Source organism: Magnolia sinica, chromosome 14 (genome assembly GCF_029962835.1).
Source record: "Magnolia sinica isolate HGM2019 chromosome 14, MsV1, whole genome shotgun sequence".
NCBI lineage: Eukaryota > Viridiplantae > Streptophyta > Magnoliopsida > Magnoliales > Magnoliaceae > Magnolia > Magnolia sinica.
In genome coordinates, this window is record NC_080586.1 from 67,709,099 (window position 1) to 67,731,082 (window position 21,984).

Here is a 21,984-nt window from a genome sequence, read left to right on the forward strand (position 1 = left end):
GACTCAGTTTGAAACTGAGTTTGAGCCAAGTTAAGCTGATTATTTTAGCTCGAAAAAATTACGAGCCGAGTTTGAGCTTGCTCGAGCTTCACTCGACTTGGATAGAATCCCAACTCGAATGGAACTCAAATCGAAACAATTCGATGACTCGATTATTTTGATATTGATGCCGCTCTGCAAGTGTTTGATGAAATGACTCAACAAAGTGTCGGCCAATGGTGAGGAAGGTATGGATATGAAACAAATACCCTTGTATTTTGATTTTCATGGTGCACACCGTGTGTTTGATGAAATACTTGTAAATGATGCTGCTGTTTTACATTCCGTGAGAAATTAAAGGTGCACTCTATGTGTTTTAGAAAATGCCGTGGATGCCCGATCTCGGCTTGAAGTGGCCCAAGCTACTGACCGAATCGAGCCAAGCCGGCCACTCAAGCTTGAGGATTGAGCTCAGAGCTGGGTTCAAGCTGGGGTCAGCTAGTGGCTGAGCCTAGTCAAGCCGTACCAAGTTCGACTCGATTCGACTCGTGCACACCTTTGTCACCATTAGTCTGATTTTCGCTTTCTCACGTGCCGCTATGTCGAGCCAAGAGAACATACTTACACCCTTATCTGCCCATGAGCATTCTTCTTGCACGTCCAGCGATACCTAGCAACACCCTCAATTGCGAAAACGGCCCAAAGCATCAAAAGATCATACAACGTCGGTAAGGTAGAGCCATGTCCTCCGTTTAAAATGTCCCGCACCTGATGCCCATGTGCGTCTTAAAGTCAGCCAATCCAAGCTCCTCAAATCCTCTTCCCACCGACCCTAACAGAAGATCTGTCGGGCCCACTATGATCTGTGTCTAGCATCTCATAGGACCCCAGACCAAACATCAGGCCGACCCAAATCTCAAGTGGGCCACACCACGAGGAAAAGTGGAGATGGGAATGTCTACCACTGAAGCTTTCTTGGGGCCCACCAACGTTTGAATCAGGCTGATATCTGGGTCCTCACTCACCCTTGCGGGACTCACCTTATGAACGAATTGGATGGCATATAAACATTACGGTGGGCCCAGTGGAGGATTCAACGGTGGTTATCTTCATCCTCACTGTTCCTATGGTATGGCCCACTCGAGCTTTGGATGGGCGTATTTTGGGCTCAGATTCTTACACGATCTGTCTCAAATGATGGACGGAGTGGATGTCACACACACGGCACAGTGGACCCCACAGAGCCTTTTGTTGGGAAACGGATTGGCTACTCCCTCTGACACTAGGCCGGTGGCTGATGGTCAGTGATCTTTGGGCCCCACCATGATGTATGTGTTTCATCCATGCGGTTCATCCATTTTTAAAGATCATTTTAGGCTTATCCCCCAAAATGAGAGGGATATAAATATCAGATGGACCACACCACAGGAAAACAATAATGATTGGATATCCACCATTAAAATCATCCTAAGGCCAACTGTACCGTTTATTTGACATCCAATCTGTTGATTAGGTCATAAAGGCCTAGATTAATGGAAAGATCCAAAACTTTTATAGGCCCCAAAAATTTTTTAATGGTCGACATTCATTCAACAATGTTTCCTGTAATGTGGTCCACTTGAGATTGGGATATTCCTAATTTTTGGTCTCATACACTAAAATGATCTATAAAAATAGATGGAAGGAATGGATGAAACACATAAATCATGGTGGGCCCACAGAGCACCGGCCATCAGCCGTTGGCTGGTGGCAAGGGGGGAGTAGCCAATCCGCGTCCCTTTTGTTGCCAGGTCCGTCTCACCTACAATTTCCTGTAGTCCTTCGGACCACCGAACCGACTTTACTTTTTCCCCCTCTTCCCCCCTTCAAAATTCTCAATCTCCCATTTTCACGATCAGAACGTCCAAACAGCCCTCAGGAGAAGAAGGAGAAGAAGAAGAATTTTAGAATTTCAGTAGGAGAGAGGAAGCAAATGCACGGGATCATGGACTCCCTGCGTCGATCTCTGGTCTTCACTGTCTCTGGAGGAGCAGACGAAGGCAGTGGCAGCGGCGGCCTTGTTGACAAGATCATCAAGAAATCTAGGGCTGGATTCGTCCCAAAAACCCAAAAGGAAAATAATACCCCACCTATCCGATGGCGGAAGGGCGAGCTCATTGGCTGCGGTGCCTTCGGCCGTGTCTACATGGGCATGAATCTTGACTGCGGCGAACTTCTCGCTGTCAAGCAGGTCATCTCTCTCTCCCTCTCCCCACTATTGATTATCTCTCTGCATTAGTTCTCATTTCTATTTAATTTATTAGTTTATTTTCAATTTTTAATATATTTCAATTTAATTTAATTAATTTATTATCATTTTTATTATTTTTGGCGACTGCAGGTTTTGATTGCAAATAATGCATCCAAGGAGAAAGCCCAAGTGAGAATTTTTTTCTTTGAAGGATAAGTGAGATTTTTTTTTTTTATAACTTTATTTATTTATTTATTTCGTTGATTGTTTGCTGATTGGAAGTAGTTTTAGTTTTTGGGGTCAATTTTTTAGATTTGGAATTTTGGATTATAAATGTTACGCGAGGGATTTGATATCTACACCCATCCTGATTGATTTGCTTACACCCATTTTCCATTTTTGGGAACTGAAGTATTATGCTTTTGTACTGAAAAAACTATTTAATTCCAATAATGGAAAATGGGTGCAACCTGAATCAAAATGGATGGGTGTAAATTGTGGTTTCCGTTGCATAAAGTTAATTGGATGATGTTTATTTTATTGTTTGTGAGACCCTTTCCGTTCTACATAGTTTAGACCGAGTAGTGGTTGAACACCAATTCCCCATCATCCCTGTATGATTGGTGGTAATCCCAATATGCATTTCTAAATGAGATTTGGAAACTTCCCAGTTCCCACAATGCATTTCAAAGTCGGATTCGGGCATTTCAAAGTGCTATTTGAACATCACAAAATGCTCTTCAAAATGGCATTTAGACATTCCAAAATGGATTTCAAAATGGGATGTGAACATCCCAACACAATTTAGGACAGGATTCGAGCATTTAAAAATGGGAGTTCCAAAACCCCATTTTGACATATTTGTATATGGATGGTGAGGAATCTGTCTATTACGAGTACAACTTCTCAATGTAAATGGAGTACACAATCTTTTCGCATTCTTTGGTCAAATTCTTTAGAATTATTAATATCTTTTTATCAACACTTCTTATTCAAATGAATTTTTTCATAGGATCATATTCAGGAACTTGAAGAAGAAGTTAAGCTTCTCAAGAATCTCTCCCACCCGAACATTGTGGTCAGTGCTCTTTATTTCGGTTTATCTATTGTTTGTTGTTCATGTTGATAAAATCTGCACCCTTGTGTTTGTTCTGTAGAGGTATTTGGGAACTGCTAGGGAGGAAGACACGCTGAATATTCTATTGGAATTTGTTCCTGGCGGATCCATCTCATCGTTGCTTGGAAAGTTTGGCTCCTTCCCTGAGCCTGTAAGTTGTTTCCACTTTTTGAATTACCAAGATTGGTCACCAGGTGAATGATGTTTGTTTGTACGGTTTCATGCTGAACAGGTTGTAAGAATGTACACGAAGCAGCTTTTGCAAGGACTAGAATATCTCCATATGAATGGAATTATGCACCGTGACATTAAGGTGTCTTTCTTTTTCTTCTTCAATCAAAGATTATGGCCTGTTGGATTCGCCTCAAAATGGGTATGAGGTGTAACGAGGCCTGAACTGAGACATTTTGTGGATGTGGAGCCATTTGGTGTGTCCACAAAATTTGGATGGGAGATGTGCTAAATTCTCTTTGCTGCAAAAATGCAACCCAAAAGAATGTGATATTAATGGATGGACCCATCACCATTGCATTCTTATCCATAAAGGAAACCATTACGTGTTACAGGATCGTAACGGCTGTAAAGGAAAATTTTCATTATGGCCCTGTAACAGTCTGTTACGGGACTGATTCTTTGTTTTATTACTCCTATTATTTATTTTTTAGCTGTAACGCCCATGCCATTATGGAATACCTTACTCCGTGTGTGTGTGTGTGCATGCGCATGCGTGCGTGCATAAACTAATAAAAATGTATGGAGTCCTCAGGGGGCAAATATTCTTGTCGACAATAAAGGGTGCATAAAGCTTGCTGATTTCGGTGCTTCAAAACAAGTTGCTGAACTGGTATTAAAAACTGTGCCCTTTTTGTTCTCTTTTCAATTTTGATTTTCTTGACTACCATGCTTATTGAGGTTTGTCTATCATGACAGGCGACTATCTCTGGTGCAAAATCAATGAAGGGCACTCCATATTGGATGGCTCCCGAAGTCATTCTCCAGACTGGGCACAGCTTGTAAGGAACAAAATAAGATCTTTTATCTTTCTTAAGTACATGAAACTTTCATTTTCTTGCCACACTTATTATTAAAGTTATTACTGCCAAGTTTGCATGTTGAATTGTTATTAACTCCATGGAAAGCATTTCTGCTGGAGAGTCCAACATATTGGGCTTTGAAGATATTAATTCATTTGCTTTTTGCTGGTCTGCTCATAATGATAAACCATTTGTCTAGCCACATGATTTTACATGCCACGTCATAAGTTACTTTTATTCTGGTTGCTCATTAGGATTACCCATTATGCTATTCCCCCAAAATTGATTGGCGAAGAGGCAAAGCTTGTACATTGCTGTTGAATCTTATGTATCATGGCGTGCTTGCTACGGAGAATAATCAACTTTGTTGTACTGGGATCTTGGAATTTACGTTCCTAGAGAATGATCTCATACTCTTGAACTTGATAATTGTTTTTCCCATCTTACTGTACAAAAGTTCCATTCAAGGACATTTAGGACTTGCATATTGCTGACTTGGAACTTGGGTTGAACCCATATCTTTTTAGTGTAGACAAGGATCTAGCTGATTGTCAAACAGTGGGTTTTCATTAGATTTGTATATTTATTTCTGAGAACATCTGACACACAACTAGTTGCTGATAAAAAGTTCAAATAGAAAAGCTGTCACTTGCTTGAGGTGACACATGCCTTGTTGATTCATAGGAATGTTCCAAAAAGTTGAAGTGATGTAGTTTTGATAACATGTTGTCTGATCAATCTAATGCCCTTTACTATCTTAATGGGTCAGTGGCCTCATGCATTTTTGTTTCTAAGTGTTCTATTATTCTCTTTCCCCCCTAAGGTTTTCGGGTGTGTATGCTTTGTTCATCAATTGGGGTCGGGCCATGATAAATTAGATCCTAGATTAGTTATATGTATTTTTCTTGGGTGTTCTAGAACACAAAGGAGTTACAAGTGTTATAGTCCTTGTCTTCCAAGACATTTTGTTTGTGCAATGTTACTTTCCTTGAGTCTACTTCATTCTTCTCAAATGACGCTAGATCTCTTGGCTCGAAAGCTTCACCATCAGTGCCTGTGTGTATTCCTATTGAAGTAGACACTATCCAATCGCCTCCTTTCGCTAGTTGGTCCATTCCTGCTGTTGTGCTCACACTCTAAGTATACTCACGATGAAAAATGGAGAGATAGTGTTGTCAACCATGATGTGCCATCCACCATATCTTCTTCGAAACCTATTGATGTAGTCACTCAATCTATATCCCTTAATTCTTTTGATATCCTTATTGCTATGAGAAAAGGTAATCATGTGTAGGGTTGTACATCGAGCCAAGTCGAGTCGAGGTGGGCCAAGCTTAGCTTGACTCGTCCATGCTCTCCTCGAGCTCAAGCTCGCCTTTGAGCTTACCATTCGATCTCCCAACCCCAACCCAATTCCCAAATCTTTCAATTTGCAAATCATAGATTCAAAACCCAAAATCTCAATTTTAGGATTTGGAGTTTTCTTTTTTTTAAACAATTACATAAATAAAAAAATTCAAATATTAGATTTAGAGATATCTTGCTGTTGAGAGAGAGAGAGAGAGAGAGAGAGAGAGAGTTTGGTGGGTGTGGGCCGTGCAGCTAAGACACTGAGTCGAGCTCGGGTGAGTGGTCAAGTGGGGAGTTTTCTTTTTTTTTAAACAATTACATAAATAAAAAAATTCAAATATTAGATTTAGAGATATCTTGCTGTTGAGAGAGAGAGAGAGAGAGAGAGAGAGAGAGAGAGAGAGAGAGAGAGAGAGAGAGAGAGTTTGGTGGGTGTGGGCCATGCAGCTAAGACACTGAGTCGAGCTCGGGTGAGTGGTCAAGTGGGGAGGAGAAGGAAAGAGAGATTCGGAGAGTGGAGCTCGGGCAAGAGAGAGAGAGAGAGAGAGAGAGAGAGAGAGAGAGAGAGAGGAGCTCGGACGGGCGCGGTAGGTTGGGTTTTTAAAGTGAAAGGTAAAGAAAGGGACAGGCAGGGTAGGGCCTTTAGGGCTTTTTTGCTTTTAAATATTATATATATATATATATATATTTATATTTATATTTATATATAATTCTAGCCGAGCTAAGTCAAGCTCCACTCTACTCGACGTCGGCTCGTTTTCAAATGAGCTATAGGCCATATGAATCTTGGCTCACCTTGAGTCGTCATTCAAGCCGAGTCAAACTAAGCTAGATCGAGCCAAGCTAGCTTGGCTCACGTACAACTCTAATCATGTGTGTAATGACCACCTTATCTCCAAATTTATTTCTTTTCAATGTTTGTGTTCCGCCTTTCTTGAATTTGCATTGTTTTTTGTTATTTTATTATGTTCCTAAGTCATATTAGGAAGCCTTGTCACAAAAGAAGTGGAAGCAGGCTATGGAAGACTAAAAGACTACACTTCATCAAAATGACACGTAGGAGCTAGCTAGTCTTCCCATCAATAAATGTACTACTGGTTGTCGGTGGGTGTATACCATTACATTTAAGACTGATGGTGCAGTTAAACAATTGGAGGCTCACTTAGTTGCTAAGGGATACACTCAGACTTTTGGCATTGACCATAATATGACCTTCTCTCTAGTTGCCAAACCTAATCCATTTGTGCCATTCTCTTTGTTGTTGTTAATCATTGATGACCCTTCTTTCAAATTGATGTTAAAAATGTTTTTCTTCTTGATGATCTCACGGAAGAGGTCTATATGGAGCAGTTACTTGGGTTTGTTACTTAGGGAGAGTTGGATAAGGTTGTTAAACCGAGAAAGGTGATTTATGAGTCGAAGCAGTAGCCACGTGCATGGTTTGATAAATTCAATAAGGTTGTGTTGGCCTATAGTTTTGTTCAAAGTCATGCTAATCATTCTTCTTTCATACAAAGAGGTGCTTTTGGTCCAATTGTATTAGTTGTATATTAGATGACATTGTGGTTGGAGTAATAGTAAAGGAATTGAGGATCTCAAGAAGTATCTTCAACGACACTTCCTAATGAAAGATTTGGGTCATCTTTGATATTTCCTTGGGTTAGAAGTTGAAAGGTCAAAGGAGAGCATTAATCTATTTCAAATAAAATACATTTTGGATTTGCTCGTAGAAACAGGCCTTCTTAGTACTAAGCCAATTGATATACCGATGGATCTAAATCATAAACTACTTAGTGATCTAGGAGACGTGGTTGAAGACCTAGGAAGGAATAGAAGATTAGTTAGAAAACTTACCTAACAATCACCAGGGCAGATATATCATATGCAGTGAATGTGGTAAGTTAATTTATGAGTTCTTCTGGGGTGCCTTACATGGATGCGGTTGTTCGGATTCTTTTTTATTTTATTTTTTGGACATCTTAAAGGAGCACCAGGTCAGGGAATTTTATGTAAAAAGCAATAACCATCTTTAAGTTATAGGGTATTTTGATGCAGATTGGGCAGACCCTCCATCCGATAGGCGGGAACTACTTTCGAGTACTGCACATTTGTGGGAGAAAATTTGGTCATTTGGAAGAGTTAAAAACATAGCATTATAGCCTGATTAAACATTGAAGCAAATATAGGACGATGACTCATACCACTTGTGAGCTCGTGTGGATCAAGAAACTGTTGAAGGGAATGAGTTTTGTAGTGAACCTACCAATGCAGTTATTTTGTGATAATCAAGTAGCCTCCTATATTGCAAACAATCTAGTTTATCATGAGAAACCAAGCTTATTAAAGTCGACTGTCATTTCATGTGTGAGAAGGTTTCTAGTGTTGAAATTTCTACGTCGTTTGTTTGTTCTTTGGATCAAGTTGTTGATGTGTTCACCAAATCTCTTGGCCATAGTCAATCTGCACATTTATTTCAAGCTAGGCATCAACGAAATCTATGCTCCAGCTTGAGGTGAAGTTTTAATGACAATGGATGTGGGTTGTAACTCGTATGACTATACAATCCAACTAGATGAATGAAATAAGGGGCCGTACAATGGTACGACACATTTAGTCACGTGTTTTGTCCGTGCATACCTTAGTATATTAGGTACACTCAATGTTTTAAATATCATTATAGCGTAATGTTCTCCACCCTTATGATACAGATACATATCAGTTATCGCATAGGATATATTGGTTGTATCACGTAATGTATCGTTGTTGTTGGGAAACATGAGAACATTGGGAAATTGGTGGAATTTTTTAATGAAACTTCAAGTATTGTAGAAAAAGACATCAATACACACTTAGTATGGAGTCCTAATATATGCCTTGTCCAATTGAGTTGATGCAAGTATGGAGTCCTAATATATGCCTTGTCCAATTGAACTGATGCTAGTATATTCATCTAATTTATAAATGTAAAAAGACATATATGGAAACACAAGCAATACATTCAAAAGCAAAAGAAGAATCACTAAATCAAGTTACATACATGTTTGATTTTGTGTTTGGATACAACTATTTTATGAGAAATTGAGAAATTTTGATTTTTCCCAAATTTCTGCAACTTGGCCCATCTCCCTAAATCACGAAATCGAAGCTCCAAATTCATTATTTTTCACAAAAAACATGAAGAATCATAGATTTGTAACCATTTGACACTGATTTAACATGATTTACAACAAAAAATTGGGTCAGAAATCGAAAATGTTCACCAGATTGAATAACTGGGATATATCGGCACTACCTATGCGTTTCGTACCGCACAGGTGGGATACAAGATATATCGTGGGATATATCGGCCAATATTGTCGATGATTAAAACATTGGGTACACTTAAGATACACATGTCATATGGTAATGAGTATTTGCTTTTTTGACCTAATATATAAAGGAAGAGAGGAGTGGCTTGTAGCTTCAATTCACTCTCTCTATTCTCTTCATGCCATCTCTTTTCTGTTTCTTTTTGCTTTTGCATAATTATATATGATGAAAACCACCTTAATCAACAATTTAGAGCAAGCCAATAGTTGGAACTTGGTGCAAAGGCCAAACAATGGTCTAAGGAGTCGTGGAAATACAAAAATGTGCATACAAAGCACTTTGATACCCACTATGATGCAGGACAATTAACCACTTGCTTTAAAAGCTCAAACCGATAAAGTATAGCAAATTAATCCCTTTATCCCATAGCCTAGGCTTCAAATCCATGGGTTAGGTCCTCGGCTGAACCCTCCTTGTGGGCCCCAAATCCATGGGTTCCACCTCACGTGAGCCACTCGCCTCACATGGGCTCCAAATCCATGGGTTCTGCGGGCCGCCCGCCCCGAGTGTGCCTCCGCATTAATCACCCCCAGTGAGGAGTCTCGAACGCGAGACCTGCTCTGATACCAATTTAATGCTAGACAATTAACCACTTGCTCTAAAAGCTCGAACTGATAGAGCATAGCGAATTAATCCCTTTATCTTATAGCTCAGGCCCCAACTCCGTGGGTTAGGTCCTCGCCCAAACCCGCCTCGTGGGCCCCAAATCCATGGATTCCATGGGCTGCCCACCCTAAGTGTGCCCCTGCGATTCCTATGGGCCACCTCACTCGAGCCCGGTGTGAAAATGCCCTCATATTACACTACAAGTTTACAATAGAAGAAACTCCTCGGAAACATTACGAACTCAATCAATACCGGAGTAATGAATAATTAAGGGAAATGCAATATCTTGGTTGTTCTGGTTTTAGAGTTCAAAAATGTAATGATGAACTATTTTTGTTTTGTCTGCAGTTTTATTGATGGTTCCACGTGGAAAATAGATAACAAGCTAAATAGAAATCCTTATCTACATGGGCAAAAGTGGGTTGATCTGGAGCAGTGTTGGCTCTGTCCAGCCTGATTTGAGTTAGATTTGGAGTCAGTCTAAAAGCCTGTGGACCGGCCTGGGTATGATATTGAGGCCCATAGAAATCCTTATCTGCATGGGCAAAAGCAGGCAAATCTGGAGCAGTGCCGGCTCTGTTCAACCTAATTTGGGCTCGATTTGGAGTCAGGCTAAAAGCCTGTGGACTGGCTTGGGTATGACATTGAGGTCCAAGAGCTGGACCACACCTAGATTTGGACATGCATAAAGGCCTGACATGACCATACCACCCACCCCGACTTATTTAACAATATCAAAATTGGTACTTGGCTTACAGGCTGGGTAGACTTGGACCTAGACGCTTTTCTAGCAGGTCGGGTGATGCAGGATAATTAACTGCCATATCTAAAAGCTCGAATTGATAGAGCATGGTGAATCAATCCCTTTATCTCATAGCCCAGGCCCCACATCTCATGAGTTAGGACCTCGGCTGAACCCCCCTCATGGGCCCCACTTCACATGAGTTCTGCTTCACGCTAGCCACCCGCCTCAATCGGTAAGGCCCGCCTCACGCGGGCCGCCCACCCCGAGTGTGCCCTTGCATCCCACAGGCCACCCCACTCGAGCCTGTTCACTCCCCAAGTATAGGGTTGTGATGTAGTAATAAACTCGGTAAGACCGAGGTCGAATCCACAGGGACTGATACCTGTACGTTATCTGAAACCAAGTAGAACTAGAACTAGACTAAGATGTAATCTAAGTCAAATAGAATTTAAGGAATAATTGTGGAATGATTATCTAAAACTTTAAACAATTCAGGGAAGGGAAACTAGGGATTCAGAGGATCCACTTGTAGAGATCAGGGAGATCTTATGCCTGCATTAAGAATCATGGAAATCAAACTGAACTTACTTGATTTAGTCTTCACGAGATGAAAGGAATATGAATCAGAATGGATTCCATCATCAAACCATGCCCAGGAGACAGCAAACAACAGAATTAAACTAATTACCCCAATCAGATGATTATGAAGGTTAAGAAGGGTACCGCCATCCAACCATGCCCAGGAGACGATGGCGAACAACAGGGCTTCTTGACGTCATAATCAAAATAAGAAAAAAGAAATACTCAAAGCCATTGCGGATCGGCATTGTAATTTCACCACAATGACCATTAAAAACCAAAAGCATTCCCTTAATTAAAATAAAATCAACATCAATTTTTAAATTAAAGGCACAAAGTAGGATCTCCCATCTCGCTACAGGCTTCACCTCTTAGCCCTAGCTAAGAGGTTCAGCCCAACATGAATGGGCTGGATCCCTTAAACCAAAAACAAAACAAAAAGAAGACTGAAAAAAAAAAAAAAAAAACTAATATCTTTCTCTCTCTCTCACGTTCCACGTTGAAGCTCCAAACCCCGATCCCCTTTCTCCCTCTTTCTTCTCTCTTATAGCATATACTGACCGTGGCTGGGTCGGTGGAGTGCTTAACAAGCAAGTCGGTTTCCAAAACCGACTCTGCTTCGGAGTTGAAGATGTTTTACGCAACCAAAGAAAACCACAAGTTTGCCGTTTTGATTGCTCATGCACCCATGATCCTCACCGTGCGAAATATACTCCTCTTTGTTAAGTTGTGGATGGCTGAGAGTATGAACGGTTTAGATTTCCTCAACATTCAACCGTGATGGCCCACCTGGAGTGTCAGATCTGTACGCAAAACAGAGTTTGCGTAACCTCTGATTGCGCTGATGAATGGTGGGGTTCAGGATCATCGCCAAAAATGAAATCCATTCCGATCATTGGATTCAGCTCGTGAAAAAAGTCGGAAATGGTGCGGTTCGTCTCGGATTTGGTGTGGTCCACCTGGAGTTGTGCTTCTACCGTCCACCCTGCGCTTGAGTCTTCATGTACGTACGGTGTTTGCCTGGAGCAAAACTGCCACCTAAGCATGAGTGATATGGCCCTCGTAGTTCTCATGGACGGTCCAGATCAGTCATCTGGACCATGATGGTGGCCCACAGAGATCGTCCGCGGGCTCTGTTCCTGCGTAAACAGAGAAGAAAGAGAAAAAAAACGAATTCCTTCCGCTGTGCTGCTGGCGGGGGCCATGATTAAATTCAGATGGGAAATCCACCCCGTCCAATGAATTGCCCTCGAAATTTCAGTAAGAAATGGATGGTTTTTCATGTCCATTGACTCAGAATCAGAGAAGAAATCATCCAAACATCAATTTCAACGTTGTAGGGCAGTCCCCTTATGGCCTCTGTATCGCGCACGTGTGATTGTATGGGTCCAAAATTTCAGCATGGGTTTGAAGATTTCATGGCCCTCTACAAGATGGACGGCTTGGATCATCCACTGGGACAATGTGTGGGGCCCACTGGCGTCCGCAAAACGGACAGCGTCCGTCCGTTATACGGCGCTTAAAATGGAAATTTCTGTTTTGGAAGAAGACGCGGGTCAGCGCTGCTGACCCGCCTAAGTTGGTTCGATGCACCGCGGACGTGTATACCTTATATACACACACTGTATAAACGGGGCCCATTGTGATGTTCCTACAAAATCCAAACCATCCATTTGTTTCCTCATCTTATTTAAACCGCCGAGACCAAAGTTGAGACAGTTCCAGATATCAGGTGGGCCCAGAATCAACGGTTTATGGGCTGATCTGTCAGTTGGGGTACTTCCAGAGTGATCCAAGGGCTGAAATTTGATATGTACGGTTAATTTATGGCCCCCAGGCCATGTATAAAGTTTTGAGCCAATCAGATGACGAGAACTATGTGATCTTGCATTTTTCACCAATTTCGGGCCTCTTTAACGTGAATAACTTGATTTCCTCGGATCCCTGGTGTGTAATTCCATCGATCTTGGTCCCCTGGAATCCGTCCCTTGCCTTGGGTGTCATCAGAGCGTCAAATCCATGGTTTAAGCACCCTTTTTCAGTTCATGCTTGTAAATACACTCTGCATCACAAACACGATTAAATCAGGCTATTAAACGGTATCAATGATTGTAAATCTACGCAATAACTGGGTCTAATATGCAATATTTGACCCTCAACAGAGCCCGGTCTGAAAATGCCCCTGCATTACTAGGATAGATCTAGGTCTGCATTACTAAGATAAGTCTGGGTCCAGGTAAATGCGAGAGACTAGGCTTAGAAGCCTTAGCCTTGCCCATAGCATGCATTACAACCTCCCAGGGTATTAATGTTGTAAATTTTTTTGTCCTTGTTTATTTTAAGAAGAACCTCTCAAACATGACCCACTTCATGCTTACGAATCCTTTAGATACCTATTTTAATTCAGTAATGGTGTATGACATTATATCTACCTCTAGTTTTTTGTATCTCTGCTGGCTATGTACTTCACATGCCAGTCTATATTTTTTTGAGGAAGCTTTGTTCTTTCAATGGTAATTGATATTCTATGTGGAACTTCATTGGAAATATGCATGCAAATTTGCCAATAGGTACCCATTGAAGTAAGAAGTCATGCATATTTGGGGTGCTCAATGTTTGCCTGTTCTACCTTGTTGTATGATACTCTGAAACATAATTATCCTTGTTTTGCTTTGATAAACATTATAAGCTTTATAAATTTCATGAATATCTTGTTATTTTATTATCCTTCCATGATATTTTAGTTATTCTCGTGTACCATTTGTTTCGACAAGAAACAGATGTATTCAATTTGGGAGAATTATTTTACTCAATCATAACGAAGGAAAAGTGACGAGAACAATCATTATATTTGATTTTTACGTTTTAACAATTTTTCTTTAGAACTTCTTCTCTTCTTCTAGTTGAAGCATAAAAATCAATTAGAAGAAGAGAAGAAAAATTCTGAAGGAGACAAAGTTCTACAACAGTTGGTTGTGCGGCGCACAACAAAAGTTTTTTTAGAAGGGTCATTGTACGGCGCACAACAGTAATTGCTTTGAAAATATCATTGTGCGGTGCACAACAGAGGTTGCTTTGTAAATATCATTGTGCGGCGCACAATGGGCATATCCGCACAATGGGTATATGCACACAATCAATCTTTTATGAAGGGTTCACATATGCGAAAGGCTATAAATACCCCGCTATCCTCTATAGTTGATTCATTTGAACAGCACCAGAGCAGCAGAGAAGAGTCAAGATTTCAGAAGAACCCAAGTACTAGAAGTGTCCGTTGTGTGGCGCACAATGGGTGGTCCTCACAACGGAGAGGGGCACACAATGGGTGGCCCGCACAATAGAGAGGGCACACAATGGGTGGTCCGCACAATGAGTGCGCACAACAGTCATGTCCGCACAATGGGTCCATTGTGCGGACAGTTAGTTCGAATGAGGATTATTCATCTTGAAAGAATAAAAAAGAACCCTAATCTGGGTTGAAGGATCAAAGTATCTCGGGAGCATGGAATCAATCAGGATGAATATTGTTCCCACACAACGACACCTCCATACTGAAGATCATGATTGTATCATGATCAAAGTATCTCAAGAGCATTTCAAATCGTATCATGATCTTCAGTATGGAGGTGTCGTTGTGTGGGAACAATAATCATCCTGATTGACTCCATGCTCCTAAGATACTTTGATCCTTCAACCCAGATTAGGGTTCTTTTTTATTCTTTCAAGATGAATAATCCTCATTTGAACTAACTGTCCGCACAATGGACCCATTGTGCGGACATGGCTGTTGTGCACACTCAATGTGCAGGCCACCCATTGTGTGCCCCTCTCTGTTGTGCGGGCCACCCATTGTGCATCGCACAACGGACACTTCCAGTACCTGGGTTCTTCTGAAATCTTGACTCTTCTTTATTGCTCTGGTGTTGTTCGAATGAATCAACTATAGAGGATAGCGGGGTATTTATAGCCTTTCGCACATGTGAACCCTTCATAAAAGACAAATTGTGCGCATATACCCATTGTGCGGATATGCCCATTGTGCACCGCACAATGATATTTACGAAGCAACTTCTGTTGTGCGCCGCACAATGATACTTCTAAAACAACTTCTGTTGTGCGCCGCACAACCAAATGTTGTAGAACTTTGTCTCCTTCAGAATTTTTCTTCTCTTCTTTAGATTGATTTTTATGCTTCAACACCATTCTTTGTGCTTAGTTGTGTTTCATGTTGTTGGAAATTCACATATTGCTTTCGATGCAAACATCTCTGCTCGTCATTTATTTATATGTATATACTTCCACAGCACTTTTTCTTGATGAAATGGAAGGTCAATGTTCCTGATTACTTTCCAAATAAATTTCCTAGCTCTGCTGACATATGGAGTGTTGGATGTACTGTTATCGAGATGGCTACAGGAAAACCTCCCTGGAGCCAGCAGTACAAAGAGGTACACTTAAAAAAAACTTGTTTTCATTTGTTTGATTTCATTTCCTTTCATCGACTCTTCATGGCATTTGGATTTTTCAGATTAACTTTCAATGTTTTTTCCAGGTTGCTGCTTTATTCTATATTGGGACAACAAAGTCACATCCACCCATCCCTGAGCATCTCTCGTTGGAGGCTAAGGATTTTCTTTTGAAATGTTTACAAGAGTAAATACACACTTTCTTTTCTTTTTTTTTCATTTTCATTCTTTTTCTGCCCTTTGTTTTGGATAGAGTGCTGTTTGAGTGTATTCATTGCTTTTGATGGAAAAATCATTTACGTTGCTGTCATTAACAACCCACACATCTGATTATTTATTTTTTAAATACAAAATCAATCAGTAAGGGCCTGTTTGGTAGACACCTAAAATGAGACCATCTCATTTTCATCCGTTTGCAATTATGTGTTAAGAGCCTTAGAGATCCAAATTTGGCAAGGATTAAAATAATCTTGATAACCAACAGTCATGATCTCTAATACATAATCATGACTAACTGAAACGAGTTGAACTCATTTTTAGGCCCTAAAGGTTTTTTCTTTCTATTCAATATTTTTACCAAGAAAATTTTAGGCCCTGTTTGGGGTCAGGGAAATGAGATTATGGATTCGATAAATCCATGAACTTGGCAAATTCATGGATTTGGATTTGGCAAATCCCAAAATCCTAATGTTTGGAAATCAAGCTATAAATCCTTGGATTTGGGAGCATTTATGGCAATGTCAGAGCAATCATTGCAATGGGATAACTTCTTCTTCTTCTTCTTTTGCTATCCTCTCATTTTGTAGATTTGCAAGTCTTTAGTTTCTTTTAGGGGATTTGAATTTGCTCCAAATCCATGGATTTATAGTGGTGTGGATCTGGGAAATCCACGAAATTGACAAATCCACAACAAAAAAACAAACAGGGGAGGTTTGAAATCCACTGATTTCACGAATCCTGCCCCAAATCCCTCGCCCCAAATGCCCCTTCGTCATCAGATGTCCCTGAGCTCTTTTTGCTCTTTCTTACGACTCTGAAGGCTTGAAACTAACGACACATTTTGGCAGTGAACCAAGCTTGAGGCCATCTGCTTCCGAATTACTACAGGTGAGATTGCGAGCTTTTAAAAAAAAAAAAAAAAAATTCTTCCTTGTAGAGCTTTAGAGTGATAAGCAGTGACTAATTATCCAATCTCAAATTCAGTCAAGTTGCAGCTTTCCTGTTTTATTGTTGAATAGCCGAATCACATAATAATTTAGAGTTTTTTGCCTATAAAGTTTTGTAACCTGGATGCAGCATCCCTTTGTGACTGGAGAATATAAGGATCCTCATCCAATATTTCGCTCCTCTTCTCTGGTCAGTGTCACTATTTCTAGTTACTTTTGTTGTGCTGTCAAATGACAATTGATTGTGGTTTCCAAGTTTTCTTTTACTGAGCTCAAATTCTTACTTTCATCAGGAACATTCTGCACATAAATTGCCATCTTCTGGATCAGAATTGGAGAACCTGTAAGTGTGTATCTTTTGATGTTTTGGTACAAAGTCGGAAAACTTACTGGATTGAGTCAAGCACAACCTGTATACTTAAACGAGTCACATTTCTAACCCAGGCTCGACCCACTAGCCATTTAGCTGGACCCAAACCAGCTTTAGAAGCAGTTGGGCCAGTTGACCTGCAGTCTAACCCGACCCATTGCCACCCTACAGTGCACAGTGCAAAAAAAAAAAAAAACACGCATATAATTGTGCTGGTTCATCTAATTTGGGCTAGTCATGGATCAACACAAATCCCAGATGAGTTTTGTTTGGCTGGAGACCTTTTTTTAATGCTAAATCGTACAATAGAGAACATAACATTTTCAGTCAATCTTCTTAATAATTATATTTTATCTTTTCTATAACTTATATGTAAAGGGAAAAAAATGGCTTGGTAGAGTTTCTGGATTCAGTCAAGAATGAGCATTGGTCTAGTCAGACCAGGGAGACGAGCTTTCTGAACCATGCTTATGCATTTCTTGTAATGAACATTCTATATGATCTTGACCATAAAAATCTCTTCATATTGCAGCCCAAAACCATTGACCAGTTCTATGACAAACTGCGAGGCCTTGAATGGCATTTGTGACAACAGTGCTGTATACCAAGAGAAATTTCCAAGTGTACCGCCGATTTGGGAGACAAGTGGCAGTGAAGACATGTGCCAGGTTGACGATGACTTCAGTGTGGGTGGTTCAGTAAGACCAGCTTCTGCATTGATGTTTGACCCATTTAAGGTACTATCTTATGTGGCTACAACTGATTTCATGGTTTCTAAGCAGGACAAGGAGATACTATAACTAACTTCGGTTTGTTGCAGAGTTTCAATCCTATGTCTGAACCTATTGATGATTCACCATGTGAGTTTGATGGAATTCTGGAACAAAGAAGAATAGACTTGGAGGGCTCGAGTGAATTGGTTAATGGTACTGATAGCAGCTTTGGAGCATCTGGAAAGTTAGAGAATGATTTCACATTTCCCTCTGGACCACCAGTATCTGAGGACGACGATGAAGTCACCGAGTCAAAAATTAGAGCTTTCCTGGATGAGAAGGTATCATGTAGTTGTGATTTCTTCTATGAGCTGATAGGCTTCTGTTCTCATTATACTAGCAACAAAAAGAACAGCATAAAGCAGTTGCAGTTAAGTAGAAGGAGAAAAGATATTTCTCTCTCTGTTGGGCAGGCTTCTCACCCTCCACGTCATAGTCATGTTGCTAAAGCGGCACTTTCTTTTTTTTTTTGCTTGATTTCAATTTTGGAAGTTCTGGGAAGAAGTAAACAGGTCCAAAATTGTCGTTAGGCAGGAAAAAAAAATTGTTGTTTTCATGATGCAACCTAATGTGGAGGGCATGAAGCTCGCCCAAATTTGGATTTGATGATTTCGCGGGTTCACCTGACACGGAGCCTAAAAAATCTTAGAATTTGCGCTAACCCATAAAACATACAGATAATATTATATGCACCTATTCATGAAGTTATTTGAGCTGATCAGCAAGTCCTATTTGGCAATGAGCATTAAAATAAAAAATTTTTAAAAAAAACCCCAAATATCCCAGTGTGGTTTTAAGACTAGGACAAGTCCTTTGGGACTTGAATGAGTAGAGTCAGATTCAGTCGAACCCAATCCAATTCAACACCACGAGTCGCCCCCAGCTTGGGTGAGTTGGGACGATTCACCTCGGACTTGGCGGAGTTGTGACTCGACTTGAGACTGGATGAGTTGGTCCCAGTGCCTGAGTCATCCATGCAATCTCAGCTTTGTGCTGGCTTTACAAATCCTGTTTTGCTAGTTCCTTTAGGGGCTGTTTGGGGTGAGGGATTTGTGAAATTCACAGATTTCAAATTTCCCTTGTTTGTTTTTGTTGGGGATTTGCCAAATCCATGGATTTCCTAAATCCACACCTCTATATGGCCCCACATGTTTGAGAATCATGTGTGTCAGCAAACCATATAATTCCTTGCACATGCTTGAGTAATGTGAACAATGAGCCGTACTTTGCTGTCATTGCTAGCTAACAGGAAGTCTTAACATGTTATCATTATCAAAGTTTCATTGCCTACATCTGTGATAGAATTGGAATTGATTCGAACCATGAGACAAAAATAATCTGCCATTTATGTTAGGCTCTAGATCTGAAGAAGTTGCAGACTCCACTGTATGAGTTCTACAACACTTTGAATGTGGCCAATCCTTCGCCTTCGCCTGTCGCTGGGAAAGTTTATGATGAGACCAACCCAAAAATTTTGAAGCTGCCCCCCAAAAGTAGGTCACCAGGCAGGGTGGCAAGTGGTCCATCAACCCCACCCATCAACGCTGTGAATACTGCAAGCCCTGGGAGTGGTAGTAGGCGTGTCTCAAGCAGTGGTGGCGTGAACAATCAAAGCACGAGAGAACTTCCGTCACCTCAGCGAAACGAATGGAGAGAGCTTCTTGTTGATTCTGAGCAAGAACCAAGTAGTCCAAGGTTTGTTTAGATAGCTAAAGCATTTCATAAATTTTAGCCAATCTTTCCTTGTATTGCAGTGCCAACTTCCTAGTATGTTATGCATCATTTGCATTGGTACAATGCAACAGCTATGTAGCAATGTGTGTGATATCCAGTGAACCCTATCATGCATGTACCATCGCCCAAAAATCAGGCCAATCAGACTGCTGGTTACTTCTTTTGCTGTCCATTTTTGGCAAGTGTATGGCCCGCCTAATGAACAGCCTTGATATCACGTGTGATTTTTTTGGCACGTGGAATTATCTGAATGTCCTGCCTTAACACAGCGGAGCCAACCTAATGAACAGCCTGGGTCTCATGTGCAGATGCCAAGTCGACACGCTTGGTGAGAGTAGGATTGAGTAGAATTTGCATTTTTTTTGCATCACTGTTCCATCTAAACACTGTTTTGGTCCATGCAGTGTGAGTTTTGCCGAAAGGCAAAAGAAGTGGAAAGAAGAGCTTGACCGAGAGCTCGAGAGAAAACGGGGTGAGCTATACTTTATATTTTCTATATAATTCTGAACTTACCTAGAACATAGTTTTACAACCCAATGATGTGACTTGTGACGACTTGAACCTTCACTCACCTAGGAACTGTTTGTTTCACAAACAGTAGCAGGCATGTTTCGAACCCCTGATCTTAAAGGGGAGGCAAACATCTCTAACCAGCACATCACACCCTGCTCATCTGTTTACTTGAGCTATTTCTATATATTGACCCATGCATAGCATGACTATTTCAAACATTGCTACTTTAATTATTAATTGTTTAGTTATTAAATGTCGAGTCAAGTCAAATAAAGACATTTGATTCTTCAAGTTAATCTGACCTGGCTGAAATACAATTGAGTCGACTTTTGTTTTTGTTTTTTAAACTATGACCTTGAATACTTCTCCCTTCTTTGTGTTCCTAACTGCATTGCTGTATTTTTACAGAGATGATGCGCCAGGCAGGTGTTGGTGGGAAGACATCCTCTCCGAAAGATAGAGCTTTAAGTCGGCAAAGAGAACGATCGCAGTTTGCATCCCCAGGCAAGTGAAGGCATTTATGGAGCCTGTATGCTCAATAGTTAACAAGTTACATTTCTGGTTGAGGTGTTAATGTATGTATCACAGTTTTTGGCGACTGTTATATAATAAGATAGTGGCCCCTCCGCCTTTATATCCAATAATAGCAAGCAATTACCATCAAGAGTTTTTCTTTTGCTTGTCGTCTAAGAATGAATTTCTCACCAACACTAGCAGTGATTAGCTGTTTTGTAACCACACTGCAAAAATTTTGTTGGATCAATTAGTTTAGCCATCCATTTCCATCTCAGCAATCTGATGGTTAGGATTGGTGCCTTTTTTTCCCCTTATTTTTTGCATGGTGGGACCCACCAATTTACCAATTTCTGCCCATGGACTGTGTATGGTTGTGTTTTGGTGGAGTCATGAAAAACATTTTCCTCTCCTCGAGTAGTTTGAAACACATGTTGGATCTGTAAGCCTTTCCCAATCTTACTTTCTTATATTTGAGATTAACCTCCATAGGTGTATCCACAAGTTTCTCATCTGAGAAAGACGATATCTTAACTGTAAAACTTGACGGGAAAATTTATCCTGTTTGGTGATTCCATTTCCAAATTTATGTTGAAGGAAAAGCTCTGCAGGGTTATACTTATATTGATAGATCAACTCCACAGCCAGATCATTCTGCTGCCAATAATTTCCATGAAGTGTGCCATGCCCAACCATTCATGTGGCACCTATGCAATCATCGATTTAGTGGCTACTACACGGATGGCTGTAGCCCAGAGACTGGTTATCAGATCCTAGCGGTCTAGTTGGTTGTTTGTCCTAATTTTTGCACTTCTGCTTTGCTTCTTTTTCATCTCTGCATTTGCCACTGATTGGATGGCTAAGTTGTCATTTCCAGGATTTTTGGGATATCTTCCATTCACGTGATAGCTATTTTCCAGGTGCAATGAGGATGGAAATCATTCAAGTCTAATATTTTGAAAGTTGAAATATATGCGCCTAAGCATTGTTTGAAGTATCCCTGATATTATCCGTATCTCCAGCTTGGCGATACCGATAACATTAGTAGTGATACCAATCACGCTGATGGTATTAGAAATTCTAGGCATCAACGATGTATCCCTAATTATCGCTAATGTATTGTTAATATTTTCAGCTATGTGAATTGTAGGTGTACATTTGTGTAAATTCTAGGTGTACGTTTGTGTAAATTCTAGGTGTCGCTTGTATCGCCAGTGTATCGGCAATATTTCGATAATATCACAAAAAATCTTCTTATTAATTTTTTTTTAAAATTTTTTTATGGACACAATTGTATGTAGTATTTAATTTGTCAACGATAATATCAATAATATTGCAATATTTTTATTATCGCAACATGGGCAATACTACGACTACAATCTTTCGTTTCCTTTCAAGTTGTTGGCGATTTTTCAGCGAAATATCTTGTGTTGTTGATAT

The 21,984-nt window shown here is 40.4% G+C and overlaps 1 protein-coding gene across 2 annotated transcripts; it reads left to right on the forward strand.

The window, feature by feature from the left end:
- The first annotated feature begins 1,854 nt into the window (after positions 1-1,854).
- Positions 1,855-20,695, forward strand: LOC131226057 (mitogen-activated protein kinase kinase kinase NPK1-like). 2 transcript variants are annotated; one of them, XR_009161636.1, is made up of 18 exons: positions 1,855-2,209; positions 2,360-2,398; positions 3,222-3,287; positions 3,367-3,477; positions 3,559-3,639; positions 4,093-4,170; positions 4,257-4,339; positions 15,376-15,457; positions 15,562-15,662; positions 16,543-16,582; positions 16,772-16,831; positions 16,935-16,984; positions 17,544-17,748; positions 17,832-18,065; positions 19,139-19,479; positions 19,788-19,846; positions 19,923-19,990; positions 20,440-20,511. XR_009161636.1 is itself a non-coding variant. In XM_058221725.1 (17 exons), exons 1-17 carry the CDS (start codon positions 1,952-1,954, stop codon positions 20,541-20,543), a joined length of 2,001 nt encoding a protein of 666 aa, XP_058077708.1. In that variant the 5' UTR covers positions 1,856-1,951; the 3' UTR covers positions 20,544-20,695. The 2 variants fall into 2 exon arrangements, 1 of the variants encoding a protein (XP_058077708.1); XM_058221725.1 differs by lacking the exon at positions 19,788-19,846 and having other exon boundaries at positions 1,856-2,209; positions 20,440-20,695.
- The last annotated feature ends 1,289 nt before the right edge of the window (positions 20,696-21,984 follow it).

Bases quoted from the DNA above. Each gene is read 5' to 3' on its own strand.
- LOC131226057 (XM_058221725.1), top strand. From the start codon at position 1,952: ATGCACGGGATCATGGACTCCCTGCGTCGATCTCTGGTCTTCACTGTC. The intron at 15,663-16,542 runs GTAAATACACAC...ACATTTTGGCAG, and splicing joins CTTTTGAAATGTTTACAAGA to TGAACCAAGCTTGAGGCCAT. The intron at 18,066-19,138 runs GTATCATGTAGT...CATTTATGTTAG, and splicing joins GAGCTTTCCTGGATGAGAAG to GCTCTAGATCTGAAGAAGTT.